This window comes from Brachionichthys hirsutus, chromosome 8 (assembly GCF_040956055.1).
Source record: "Brachionichthys hirsutus isolate HB-005 chromosome 8, CSIRO-AGI_Bhir_v1, whole genome shotgun sequence".
Lineage (NCBI taxonomy): Eukaryota > Metazoa > Chordata > Actinopteri > Lophiiformes > Brachionichthyidae > Brachionichthys > Brachionichthys hirsutus.
In genome coordinates this window covers 4,316,110-4,329,160 of record NC_090904.1, presented here as the reverse complement: position 1 = coordinate 4,329,160, position 13,051 = coordinate 4,316,110, and the positions used below count along the sequence as shown (strand labels likewise).

At 44.0% G+C, this 13,051-nt stretch overlaps 1 protein-coding gene and 10 non-coding genes across 11 annotated transcripts in view; all 11 read right to left on the bottom strand.

Annotated features, from left to right (window-relative positions):
• Positions 1–2,319: 2,319 nt before the first annotated feature.
• trnas-gcu (transfer RNA serine (anticodon GCU)) lies at positions 2,320–2,401 on the bottom strand. The gene has a single exon. It is a non-coding gene; the product is annotated as a tRNA-Ser (tRNA).
• A 241-nt stretch (positions 2,402–2,642) lies between these two features.
• Positions 2,643–2,724, bottom strand: trnas-gcu (transfer RNA serine (anticodon GCU)). The gene has a single exon. It is a non-coding gene; the product is annotated as a tRNA-Ser (tRNA).
• A 241-nt stretch (positions 2,725–2,965) lies between these two features.
• On the bottom strand, positions 2,966–3,047 carry trnas-gcu (transfer RNA serine (anticodon GCU)). Its single transcript has one exon. It is a non-coding gene; the product is annotated as a tRNA-Ser (tRNA).
• A 241-nt stretch (positions 3,048–3,288) lies between these two features.
• Positions 3,289–3,370, bottom strand: trnas-gcu (transfer RNA serine (anticodon GCU)). Its single transcript has one exon. It is a non-coding gene; the product is annotated as a tRNA-Ser (tRNA).
• Positions 3,371–3,629: 259 nt separating this feature from the next.
• trnas-gcu (transfer RNA serine (anticodon GCU)) lies at positions 3,630–3,711 on the bottom strand. The gene has a single exon. It is a non-coding gene; the product is annotated as a tRNA-Ser (tRNA).
• Positions 3,712–3,952: 241 nt separating this feature from the next.
• trnas-gcu (transfer RNA serine (anticodon GCU)) lies at positions 3,953–4,034 on the bottom strand. Its single transcript has one exon. It is a non-coding gene; the product is annotated as a tRNA-Ser (tRNA).
• Positions 4,035–4,275: 241 nt separating this feature from the next.
• On the bottom strand, positions 4,276–4,357 carry trnas-gcu (transfer RNA serine (anticodon GCU)). The gene has a single exon. It is a non-coding gene; the product is annotated as a tRNA-Ser (tRNA).
• Positions 4,358–4,616: 259 nt separating this feature from the next.
• On the bottom strand, positions 4,617–4,698 carry trnas-gcu (transfer RNA serine (anticodon GCU)). Its single transcript has one exon. It is a non-coding gene; the product is annotated as a tRNA-Ser (tRNA).
• A 241-nt stretch (positions 4,699–4,939) lies between these two features.
• trnas-gcu (transfer RNA serine (anticodon GCU)) lies at positions 4,940–5,021 on the bottom strand. Its single transcript has one exon. It is a non-coding gene; the product is annotated as a tRNA-Ser (tRNA).
• A 259-nt stretch (positions 5,022–5,280) lies between these two features.
• On the bottom strand, positions 5,281–5,362 carry trnas-gcu (transfer RNA serine (anticodon GCU)). The gene has a single exon. It is a non-coding gene; the product is annotated as a tRNA-Ser (tRNA).
• Positions 5,363–8,433: 3,071 nt separating this feature from the next.
• The window catches only part of LOC137898453 (A-type voltage-gated potassium channel KCND3-like), a 34,157-nt gene continuing 29,539 nt past the window's right edge, over positions 8,434–13,051 (bottom strand). Inside the window, exons 4-6 of the mRNA XM_068742489.1 lie at positions 9,671–9,763; positions 8,843–9,087; positions 8,434–8,671 (exon numbers count right to left, since the gene is read on the bottom strand). Coding sequence (XP_068598590.1) covers positions 8,434–8,671; positions 8,843–9,087; positions 9,671–9,763 — 576 coding nt within the window. The remainder of the gene's footprint in view (positions 8,672–8,842; positions 9,088–9,670; positions 9,764–13,051) is intronic.

Here is a 13,051-nt window from a genome sequence, read left to right as displayed (position 1 = left end):
GAAGCTCCCGATAAAAGGCTCCAAAGACGACGAGGAGCTTATGATGGCTGCATCAGGAGACTCCTTGCGCGTGTGCGTCTCAGCGGCCGCCGCTGGCTGCTGTCAGCATGTTATGCGCTCCCCCCCCCCCTCTCTGCGATGTTTCCCATTCAAGAGGAGCGATTACGTTGCTCATCCAGTTTCCTCCTACGAGTGAGCGTCACAGGACATTTCATTCAAAACAGGATCAAACGGCATCCCAACCCTTATCAGGATTATTTCACGGACATATGAAGAGGAGCTTAAAACATCTGGAGACATTTTCATATTTTAATCACGGTTGAGGGATCAGATAGTTAAGGTTTAAAACAAACCAACATTTCTTTCAGATTCTGGAGTCGCCGTTTTAGCGAGGACGTGTCTCAAAGAAACCACATGTGCTGTGAAAGGAGCCACAGGGACCGTTTCCTGGCCAGGCAGGAAACACCTGAGCCACAAGCTTTTGTTGCCTGAACTATAATGCTTTATTCACAAGGAAGGAAGGGCTGCACATACAAGGGGCTGGGTCGTGTTATTGTTAATCACTCCTTTCACATTATAGTGCACATTTTTCTTTCCTGAAATGCTGTGCATGCAAAGTATTAAAAAATATATCACTTAACTCTGGAGATATTTATGTTCTTATTCAGCTTAATAGTTCAGAGAGGGAGAGACTATAATATGAATGGGACGGAATGGGTATAGATGGAAGCCTTTAAATAGGACACATGATGAAATCAAACAGTTGTCTGCAAGTTCATCCAGTTCGCAGTCCTTTAGTTAATAGCCAGGAAACGCGGTTTCCTCCGACCGACATCTGCCATCTGGAAGTTTCAATAAAGCTCCTGATGTTGCTGATGCATCCCAGATGGATGGACAGCTGGGCATTAACACCGAGAGGAAGATAGATATAATCCTCAAAGGTATTAAAGCAGACAGGACGAAGGAATCATCTTGAATTTAACATTTTATCCCCGTTATTATCCATAAATATTCAAAATGCTGACTTTACTATTAGAGTGTAAATACAGCTGATGCAAATGTTCCTCTAGTCTGAAGAACTTCTTGCAATGGCTGCACCTTTAATGTTACCACTGCTGCTACTATAATATTAATAATAAAAACAACAATAAAAAATGAGAGTAGATTTTTTTCAGATTTTTGTTAACAGAACATGAATATTTCTAACACTCGACGTCTGGATTTGAGTCAGCTTTTCCAGGTAGAATGAAACGGCGAGACGAACCGCAGGTCTTTGCTTATCTGACTCCTTCAGGATTTGAAATGATTCCTCATGACGCTCACCTGCAGCTGCTTCTCCTACATGCACCCACTTCCTTATCCAGTTCTGTAAGGTTCATGCTGACAGCTGGGAGGAAATGGCTCCTCAGATCACTCGGCACTGAAACACATGTGGCAGCAGCAACTGGTTCAGTATACAACGCTGCAGTCAGAGAGCATTATCAGCTTTATGTGACTCAGTGAGTGTTTTAACTTCGTTAGTCACATGCGTGCGCTTGTGTTCAGGCCAATAATTAAGTACACCATTCATTCCTGACTGCTTTTATCCGTTCTTCTATTCTGTACCCTTCTCTGTTCGACCAGGTCAGAAATATTATTGATGCATCAGAAAAGGATCAAATCTCTTCCAATCAATGTCTGACAGTCATTCCAACCATGTGTGTAGTAAAAGAGAAACCAGCTCATTGATCATTCTTCTGTTATCCATGTCTTAAGCTATGTTTAAAAAAGGTGAAAAGTCTTCTAAAGTCAATAGACAGATGAGTTTTCCAAGGTTTAAAAGAAAAAATATATATTGTGATACTAACTTGCATGATACAACTAATACTACTACTATAAATGTATTATTACATTTTAATATTATTTATTTTATTGCTTCTTTGATTCTAAGGCTTTGGTAAATTAAATCATATTATTCCACATGAATACTGTAAAGGTATGTTTACATCAAAATTTAACTCAGGTTTTTGACCAAATGATTGCTATTGGCGAAAAGGAGAAAGGGAATTTATTGTAAGCAATCCTCATTAAAGTTAAGATCACCAAACACATTTTTGTTGGACTTCTCCAAAACAGCGAAGAAATATGTGTTCAGGACTCGACCACCTCATCTTACGCGGTCCCAGTTAGCCACCGCCCACCACTTTGTTGAAGTTCCGCAAACATTAGACCTTGCTCAAGGGCACCTTTGCAGCCCTCAGGAAGCAGATGACCTCCTCTCCCAAAACGAGTTAACACTGGTCCTTCCAGAACGAGCTACTGCAACCACAAAATTCCAGCCGATGAGAATGGGATTCGAACCCATGCGTGCAGAGCACAATGGATTAGCAGTCCATCGCCTTAACCACTCGGCCACCTCATCTCACGCGGTCACTTTTAGCCACCGCCCACCACTTTGTTGAAGTTCCGCAAACATTAAACTTTTTAAGTTATCTTGCAAACACACGGACGGAAAAACAGCAACGTCCAGGGGTCAACTTCTGGATCTCCTCGGCTTGCTCAAGGGCAGCTTTGCAGCCCTCAGGAAGCAAATCCGCTCCTCTCCAAAAACGAGTCAACACTGGTCCTTCCAGAACGAGCTACTGCAACCACAAAATTCCAGTCGATGAGAATGGGATTCGAACCCATGCGTGCAGAGCACAATGGATTAGCAGTCCATCGCCTTAACCACTCGGCCACCTCATCTTACGCGGTTGCAATCAGCCACCGCCCACCACTTTGTTGAAGTTCCGCAAACATTAGGATTTTTAAGTTATCTTGCAAACACACGGACGGAAAAACAGCAACGTGCAGGGGTCAACTTCTGGATCTCCTTGCCTTGCTCAAGGGCACCTTTGCAGCGCTCAGGAAGCAAATCCGCTCCTCTCCAAAAACGAGTCAACACTGCTCCTTCTAGAACAAGTTACTACAACCACAAAATTCCAGTCGATGAGAATGGGATTCGAACCCATGCGTGCAGAGCACAATGGATTAGCAGTCCATCGCCTTAACCACTCGGCCACCTCATCTCACGTGGTCTCAATTAGCCACCACCCACCACTTTGTTGAAGTTCCGCAAACATTAGGATTTTTAAGTTATCTTGCAAACACACGGACGGAAAAACAGCAACGTGCAGGGGTCAACTTCTGGATCTCCTTGCCTTGCTCAAGGGCACCTTTGCAGCGCTCAGGAAGCAAATCCGCTCCTCTCCAAAAACGAGTCAACACTGCTCCTTCTAGAACAAGTTACTACAACCACAAAACCCCAGTCGATGAGAATGGGATTCGAACCCATGCGTGCAGAGCACAATGGATTAGCAGTCCATCGCCTTAACCACTCGGCCACCTCATCTCACGTGGTCGCAATTAGCCACCACCCACCACTTTGTTGAAGTTCCGCAAACATTAGACTTTTTAAGTTATCTTGCAAACACACGGACAGAAAAGCAGCAACGTCCAGGGGTCAACTTCTGGATCTCCTTGCCTTGCTCAAAGGCACCGTTGCAGCGCTCAGGGAGCAAATGACCTCCTCTCCAACCACGAGTCCACACTGGTCGCAAAGTGGACACTGATCCTTCCAGAACGAGCTACTGCAACCACAAAATTCCAGCCGATGAGAATGGGATTCGAACCCATGCGTGCAGAGCACAATGGATTAGCAGTCCATCGCCTTAACCACTCGGCCACCTCATCTCACTTGGTCATGTTTAGCCACCGCCCACCACTTTGTTGAAGTTCCGCAAACATTAAACTTTTTAAGTTATCTTGCAAACACACGGACGGAAAAACAGCAACGTCCAGGGGTCAACTTCTGGATCTCCTTGCCTTGCTCAAGGGCACCTTTGCAGCGCTCAGGAAGCAAATCCGCTCCTCTCCAAAAACGAGTCAACACTGCTCCTTCTAGAACAAGTTACTACAACCACAAAATTCCAGTCGATGAGAATGGGACTCGAACCCATGCGCGCAGAGCACAATGGGTTAGCAGTCCATCGCCTTAACCACTTGGCCACCTCATCTCACGTGGTCGCAATTAGCCACCGCCCACCACTTTGTTGAAGTTCCGCAAACATTAGGATTTTTAAGTTATCTTGCAAACACACGGACGGAAAAACAGCAACGTGCAGGGGTCAACTTCTGGATCTCCTTGCCTTGCTCAAGGGCACCTTTGCAGCGCTCAGGAAGCAAATCCGCTCCTCTCCAAAAACGAGTCAACACTGCTCCTTCTAGAACAAGTTACTACAACCACAAAATTCCAGTCGATGAGAATGGGACTCGAACCCATGCGCGCAGAGCACAATGGATTAGCAGTCCACCGCCTTAACCACTCAGCCACCTCATCTCACGTGGTCGCAATTAGCCACCGCCCACCACTTTGTTGAAGTTCCGCAAACATTAGGATTTTTAAGTTATCTCGCAAACACACGAACGGAAAAACAGCAAAGTGCAGGGGTCAACTTCTGGGTCTCCTTACCTTGCTCAAAGGCACCTTGGCAGCCCTCAGGAAGCAGATGACCTCCTCTCCAACCACGAGTCCACACTGGTCGCAAAGTGGACACTGATCCTTCCAGAACGAGCTACTGCAACCACAAAATTCCGGTCGATGAGAATGGGATTCGAACCCATGCGTGCAGGGCACAATGGATTAGCAGTCCATCGCCTTAACCACTCGGCCACCCCATCTCACATGGCCACGTTTAGCCACAGCCCACCACTTTGTTGAAGTTCCGCAAACATTAAACTTTTTAAGTTATCTTGCAAACACACGGACGGAAAAACAGCAACGTGCAGGGGTCAACTTCTGGATCTCCTTGCCTTGCTCAAGGGCACCTTTGCAGCGCTCAGGAAGCAAATCCGCTCCTCTCCAAAAACGAGTCAACACTGCTCCTTCTAGAACAAGTTACTGCAACCACAAAATTCCAGTCGATGAGAATGGGATTCGAACCCATGCGCGCAGAGCACAATGGATTAGCAGTCCTTCGCCTCAACCACTCGGCCACCTCATCTCACGTGGTCGCAATTAGCCACCGCCCACCACTTTGTTGAAGTTCCGCAAACATTAGGATTTTTAAGTTATCTCGCAAACACACGGACGGAAAAACAGCAACGTGCAGGGGTCAACTTCTGGGTCTCCTTGCCTTGCTCAAAGGCACCTTGGCAGCCCTCAGGCAGCAGATGACCTCCTCTCCAACCACGAGTCCACACTGGTCGCAAAGTGGACACTGGTCCTTCTAGAACAAGTTACTGCAACCACAAAATTCCAGTCGATGAGAATGGGATTCGAACCCATGCGCGCAGAGCACAATGGATTAGCAGTCCATCGCCTTAACCACTCGGCCACCTCATCCCACGTGGTCACAACTAGCCACCGCCCACCACTTTGTTGAAGTTCCGCAAACATTAACCTTTTAAAGTTATCTTGCTAACAAACGCCGGCGAACACATATCCACCTCCTCGGCAGAGGGAATTATGAGAGAAAGCCACCACTTTGTTGAAGCACCACAAACAATAGACTCCAAATACAGAGCAGCAAATCATGTTCAGAGAAAAGAGGTGATCTGAGTATACTTCTGGACAGTCGTCTGCGGATGACAGGGAGAGCAAAGGCTTCTGCTGATGCCCAGCCTCTCACACGGCTCTGACATTAAAGTGATAATTTGTTGGACAGCATAAAGTAAAATCAACACAGCAGTGATTACGCACAGGGAAAAATGAGGAATCAATATTTTGTTGCAGAACTCTAAGCCCTGATCTGTTAGCAGACGTTTTAAGATGACTAAATTTGTAAAATCAGAATCAGAATCAGACTCAGAAGTAACTTATTGCCATTGTCAATGAGGGTTCACAGACTCTGAATTTTTCTCGCTGAAGTTGTGCAACATGTAACATAAGGTAATGACTAATTAAATCAAGAATACAGTTTTCCAACTTCAAGTGCGACAGAGACGAGGGCGCTCGTTACCTCCGCCAAGGAGGTTATGCTTTTGATGGTGTTTGTTTGTTTGTTAGCAGGATTAAGGAAACATTGCTGGATGGATCTTGATGAAGAAATGGCCTCACTCCCACACTATGGAAAATTTAGAGTAATCAATTCACCTAAAATTGCATGACGGGAGGAAACTGGAGAAAATCCAGGAAAGCACCTCCAAATCGATAAGACTCAAGACGGATACCTTCACTAGCCATTACACCGCCATGCTGCCCTACATAAATTCAATTCTAAAGGAGTCCACGTTTGTGTTGACAATGTGTCCATGTGTGATTTGCTGCCATCTAGTGCAGCAAATCACACATGATTATCTGCATGCATTTTCTGCACGCACGATAATGTGAATAATTTTCACTTCAATATATTTCTACTTTTCTTTTTCTCTTAAAAGATTGCGCAATGAGAAATGTATTGCAAAACAGAAAACAACGAGGTATAGTCATACATTTCCTTGCTGCCATTCACACTTTGGTGGCAAGAGTGAGAAGAAAGACAACCCTGTGTTATTGTTGTGGCAGATTTTATTTTTTTTATCTGACACTTCATCGCTGTTCTAACAAATAAATTGACAGAATACTGTAAGCGCAGCAAACAGACAGAAAAGCTCAGTTCAAAATTATAAAAAAAAAATCAGAAACAACGCAAACAACAATGCCAAGACTTTTAAAAAAGTGGCCCTAGAAAGTCCATCACAAAATGACAGCGTGTAATCACCACTTACCGTTCTCTTTTATTAAAGCCAATACTGCAAAAAGCCCTAGTGTGTAGATACCACATCGGTGGTAACCAAGACCTAAATTCTAAACGCCATGACTGAGCAGACGCTTGATATTTTCTGCGTAAACATTGAGAATAAAAAGTCACCTAAAGGGATTGATTTTTTTTAAAATTATATATAAATATATACATAGCAGCATAGAGAGCAGGACAAAATACTGAGATGCAACACAAAGCACAAAAATACAGCAAAACAATGTTACCGGTACGTCATGATCAGAGAACATGTGAAGGTAATCCACAAGCAAACTAACCGAAAGGTAAAGGCAAAGCACACAACTAGTCACAAACTATTCCAAACTCCAGTTTTCATCTTCCAATGTGCAGCCGGTTGGAAGATGAATACAATGTGAATGCAGGAGTAAGGCCGTAAACCGGAACACTGACACTTCGTTCTTTTTACACTGTCAACACTTAGTCTTGGGAGTTTCCAACCAAGATCCTCATGATTGAACCTCTTCAGTAATATCTTTAGAGTTATTTGGAATACGTTTCATTTCTATCACACAGTCTTCATCAGCTCAACTGTCAAACATATGCATCTGCTGATGTATCAAATGCTGTATCAATGCATGTTAGCATCCAAAGAGACCAAACCATTAAGGAAAAGGTGTGACTTAAAAGTTTCATTTAGAATGGCGTGATTCGAGACATCAAATTCAATCCTTCGTGTTTCTCCTTGGTTCAGGAGACCGCTGACAGAAAACAGAAGTCATTCCACCCAAAAGAGCAGTAACCGGCTGCCCCGATCTATAAATACGTTTGGGTTTCAAGTAATACAATTGCAAATACTCTATTATTCGATCAACAATGAAGATGACAGCTGCTGACAATCAATCCATTCTGTTATTAAGTAGTGTCTGACAGTTTCATCCCTAACATCGAGTTTAATTCCCTCTAATTCACACTAAAATGTATTTATCCACAGCTGAAAATAGCCACAAAGAGATACGCTCTATACTGCTCGATTTAAGTTGGCTGGAAAACAAACCTGCATAAAAAATGGAATATTTTTACGACATCTTTTTAAAAATGAGTGTCTTAATTTGGAAATGGCCTTTGATCTGAGCGCTGTCAACTTGGAGAGTATTCAAAAGCTGTTTTTTCACCTCGACCCGTCCAATCGAGTCACGAAGATGCCGTCGTGTCAAACTCCATGCAGAAACGTAAAGATGAAGCGTCTGAAAAGCAATTTGAATCAAATAAAAACACTCTTTTCAGCCGCAACAAACGCTCAACTTTCATGAAGAAAACTAAAACTGTTTTCTTTTTTTCTTTTTACTCAAAATATATAAGACACACAACACACAGTACAAATAAGACCAAGGACAATTCATCTTACTTCACCACATCTCCAGTTCACTATTGGACTGTGAACGCACTTTGCATGTATTGTAGGTCTGCGCCGAACGTCTTTCATTCTGTCTTCACAGTAGTTGCTGTAAAAACTGCCGTTAGAAAGTAACAGAAATGCAGCGATTGTGCTGCATCTACTGCGCAGACCCGACAGGACAAGTGTTCGACTCGCTGTTCAGAAGCATGATAACACAGGGCGGGGGGAGTGGGACGCTCCTCCTCCTGCTCCGCTCCTCCTCTTCCTCGTCTTCCCCTCTCCTCCTAATGGGTTGTGCTACGTCTGTCAGCCAGAGAGTCACAGAGCAGAGACTTTGACGATGTTGGAGCAAGCTGAGCTTCTTGTCATCTGGATGCTTGGAGTCACAGGGAGGCCCATGGGAGGGGGCAGCCTCCTCTGTGGAAACCCGTGGAAGCCATCGCCCTCAGAGGTCAAAGCTGGAGGAGCGGGGAGGCTGATGATCGCAGTGGCGATCCGGCCGCTTTTGCAGTTAATTCTGCCGCTGTTATCTGTTTTCAGGTTGAGGCTGGAACGACTAATGAGAGAAAAAAATGAAATACAGAAAGAGTTTATAAAATGAAAGTCAAAGTCCACAGGAGTCAGCTAATAATGAGGTTTTCAACGCGTTGCTGATCATACAGGATACAGTTTCTTACAACTGCCCCCCTCTGATGCTGCTGTGCATTTTAACAGGCTTTAATGTTACCTGGCTGCATGGAAGGGTGGGTCGTCACACTGCATGCGCATCGCACTGAGCTCCTGCAGGGGGTCCTGGAGGCTGGATGGCAGGCTGGCGTTGGGTAAGGGGGTGCGTCTCTTTAGCCTGCAGCCACAGCCGGTGCAGCCAGAGCTGCTGTGGCTGGATATAGACGCGCTGCGTGACGGGAACGCCCGGAGCGCCGATTCCAAACAGTTCTGCTCAAACATCCGCTCGTCCACGAACTCATGAGCCTGGATGGGGGAAAAAAAAACAGGTTTGGAACCTAATGGAAGGACTGGTGCAGAGAGGTAAACAAAGTATGGAGTAAATACAAGACCAAGTAATAGAAGCACATGTCTTCAGTGATTCATCATAAATGGTCAAACTACCATTCACCAACTTGGCCCAGTGCACACCCATGAACGTTTTACATATGATTAGTGGGGGATTACATTTGGGCAGCACTCTCAGAACAATCATTCTAGGATCAACTGAATTTGCACAAAATGGCATGCAAACGTTAAAAATCATTATGAGGGGAAAACATTACTGTGAAAGTAAGCAATAATACTAATTACTACACAAACAGGAGTACAATAAGAATATAAAGTAATAGCAACAAAGAAAGGAAATTGATGAAGGAAACATTTATATAATCAATATTTGTGGCTCTTTGTTTGTTGAATGTTCATTTTCTCTGCTACAAAACCTTGTGGTTCATCATGATCTTTAAATATATGTATCTCCAATAAATCACTGCTGCAAAATGCAATTATCCGGGTACCACCGTTTACAGCTGTTTCAACCTTGTACTGCAGTATTTATGATACCCACTGTTGTTTTTTCCAGACAGTGCAGCAGGTGGTGATGTTGGCTCTCTAACAGAGACACGGACTTGGTCAGCTTCTGCTCGTCTTCCTCTGTATCCTTAAGAGATCACACACACACACACACACACACACACACATGATAAATGCATTGTTTGAAATAACTCGGATGCATGCTTTGTCTTTCAGAACTAATTACGGATGCTTTTGCTTCAGGTTCCTACTGAATGATCGTTGCTCCTGCAAATTGATTTCACACTCTTGATGAGCAGGTAGCCAAAAGCTCCGGCTGGCATTCAAGCCATAGCAGTTGCATAACGTCATTTCTGCAAGGTGGGAATTGTTCGCTTATTCTTGAAATGTGTTTTTATTATTAATGAATTAATTGCTTCCTTGTGTATTACAAAGCGAACATCTTATTCGGTCAAATGCACTAATAAAAAAAACAAATTGTACAACTGCAGTGTTCGAAGCTCTGTTAATTAACTCTCTGAGCCGGCACCACTGGGTGTTATGCGATGCTCCGGGCACCGGAACAGTTAACTGATGTATGAAGCTTCATAAAGTGTAAAAACAAAGTTGAGGAAAACAGAAAAAAAGAAACATATGGCAGCAGTTTTTGGTATTTTTCCAAGTGGGGTTTGATTTCAAATCTCAGACTCCAATACAGTCTCAAAGTAATCAGAATTGCCAGAAAACATAAAAACCGAAAACAAATTAATTCTCCCCCCATAGTACATGCACAGCATTGTTACTCAAAGGATTTGTGTGGGTGGTGATCCAGCTCAAGGACACTCATTCAGATTCCAGACACATGAACAATACAGACATGTGGGCTAGAGAAAACGCCTTCTGTTGTCTGAATGCGATGCTTTTACTAAATGGAAGAGGTCCTATCAAAGACATTGTGCAGCGAGAGACTCAGACCTGCGCCAAGGTTCAAAGTTATCTTCCTGTCAATAAAGGAGTGAGTTTGACGCTCTCTGAAGTGTGACCCTGAGAGCATCACCAAAGAAGCTATTCCTACATTTGGACATATTTCAAAAAGGTGCTCAAAAACTTAATTTAACTTTGGTTCATTTATCTGCTTAAATCTGTTAGTGAGCATTTTCCCCTGATGGGGATAATCCACCCACCTGACAGGTGTAGCATCAAAACACTGATGGAACGACACCACGGCAGGATTATTATTATTACCGGTACACAGGCGTGCATCACAACGGTTACAATAAAAGTCCAGGCTGAAAGATGCAGTTAAAACATGACACAGTGGTGCAGATGCTGCAAATCGTAAAAGGAGGTTGTGTTGCAGCCACTCAAAGCGACAGGAGTGGCTCGACGGGCTGATTAAACAGCGTCATTACAGAACAGGTGTGGTTTGGGAGGATCACAATAAAAGGACACTGTGCAGTCTACAGTCTGAGCGTCTGCTGAAGACTGCAGTGTGTGTCGCGTCACGCATCTCGTCTGCACGGAGGTGATCGAGTTTGATGATGGTGGTCAGTGGGGTGTTGGTTTACGTCTCTTCAATGGCGGTGTGAAGTTGCAGGATATTATTGGCAGGTGCCGGAACATGTTAGACAAGCCGATCCAGAGGATTCCAGAGATGTTCGGTAGGCGATGGGAACGAAGGCCGTGTAATAACTGGGATGTTTGCAGCTTCCAGGAATTGTGTGCAGATCCTTGCAACAGGCCCCGGCGTTCTCTTGCTCCGTCGTGAGCTGATGTTGCAGAACGAAGGGACTGCCAACAGGCCTCAGGATCTTTGTAAATTCAAATTGGCATCATCAACATTCACCTGCGCTGTTTGTCTAGTTTATGCTGCCCATACTACATCCCCACTGCCATCATCGGGCATACACATTACTGCCGCCAGCAAATGCTATACCTGCTGTCTTGCCATCTGCCTGGTGCAGTGTAAACCAGGACTGATCTTTTATGTGAAGCCAGACTCCATCGGTAGATGAACGTGGCCCCGCTGAAGCTGCAGGTGGATTTCACTGGAACTGAAACCAGCTGCTGTTGGAACCAACACATACTTCAGCAAGATACTAAAAGCCAATTTGCCCTCTGGCCGGGGGAAGAGCTGTTTGCTCTTCGTGGACGGGTCACATTCAGAGATTAGATTTTGTGGAAATGTGTATATATGACAATATAAAGCCTCTTTTCCTTCAACAGGTCAGCTGGTCCCCCGAGACTGGGAACACCTGTGCAATTGTATTGTATTGAGATAACTTTATTTAAACGATCCCAAAGCACACATTGACAACGTTCATGCAGTTCATCATGATATGCTCCACCTGTCAGGTGGACGGCTCGTCTCCATCCACGTCAAATACTCACTGGCATGGATTCAAGTAAGTCTGTAAACACAATTTGTTATTTTATTTTGACTCAATAAAAATTGCAGTAGAAATAAAAGTGCTGTGTTTGTATTTTATGTATTTGTGGAGAGTCTTTCTTTGCATGGCTCAAGAGCGGCTATCTCCGAGAGTCAAGTTTAAGCCGTTTATTACGGGCGGGTGATGACGACACACAGGATGGGATGCATGCAGTAACATTCTGGTCTCTGGCTGCATTAGAAGACGATCACAGATCATCTGGATCATTAGAGCTGCTGTGTTTTATTAATTGTTTTACGTGATCTTTTCCTCCCAAAAATTACTATTTGCTATATTAGTCAAAGATGTCAAATGACTGGATTTTTTCATCCACCAGAATATTAAGCATGATGGAGAATCTTATCTATAATTCCCTTTTCTAAAATGCCTGCAGCTGTTTTGATCTTATTTGTTGGCTTTTTCATCGGAACGTTGCCTGCTGTCATTTTTAATGTATTTGGGCAAACCATGATGGCGTATTATATATATAAGTCAAAAATGAATATCAAGTATACACCCACAGAAATAAAGTTTTAACGTCTTTCTCTGCAAATCTATCATGTCATTGTCAGCTTGATCAATAAATCAGCCTTTATGATAATGATCCTGTGATGTGGTAAACAAATAAATGTCTGTCATAAAATGAAAAAGCCTTCAGGCAGAGCAGAAAAGATGAACAGAGCAGAACTTCTAATTTAACTATGTGCTGTGAGTGAGCCAGTCATTTTCTCCTATACCCCCCCCCCCCCCCCCCCAACTCACCCACATCCCGATTCACACGGCGACTGACTGACAGTAGTGACACCGCCATAATTTGGCATGCCAAGACTCTGGCAGCCTCATCACACACATGCACAGGGTCGGGGTCGCGCAGCACTCGCAGATGGCATTTATATGATAATTCCAACCACTCTCAGACGCCCATGAGCTTTCACACCGGACTCGAACAGACCCAAATGGATTTTAGTAACCATCTGCAAAAGAGGGGCCTGTGTCACTGAGAACAA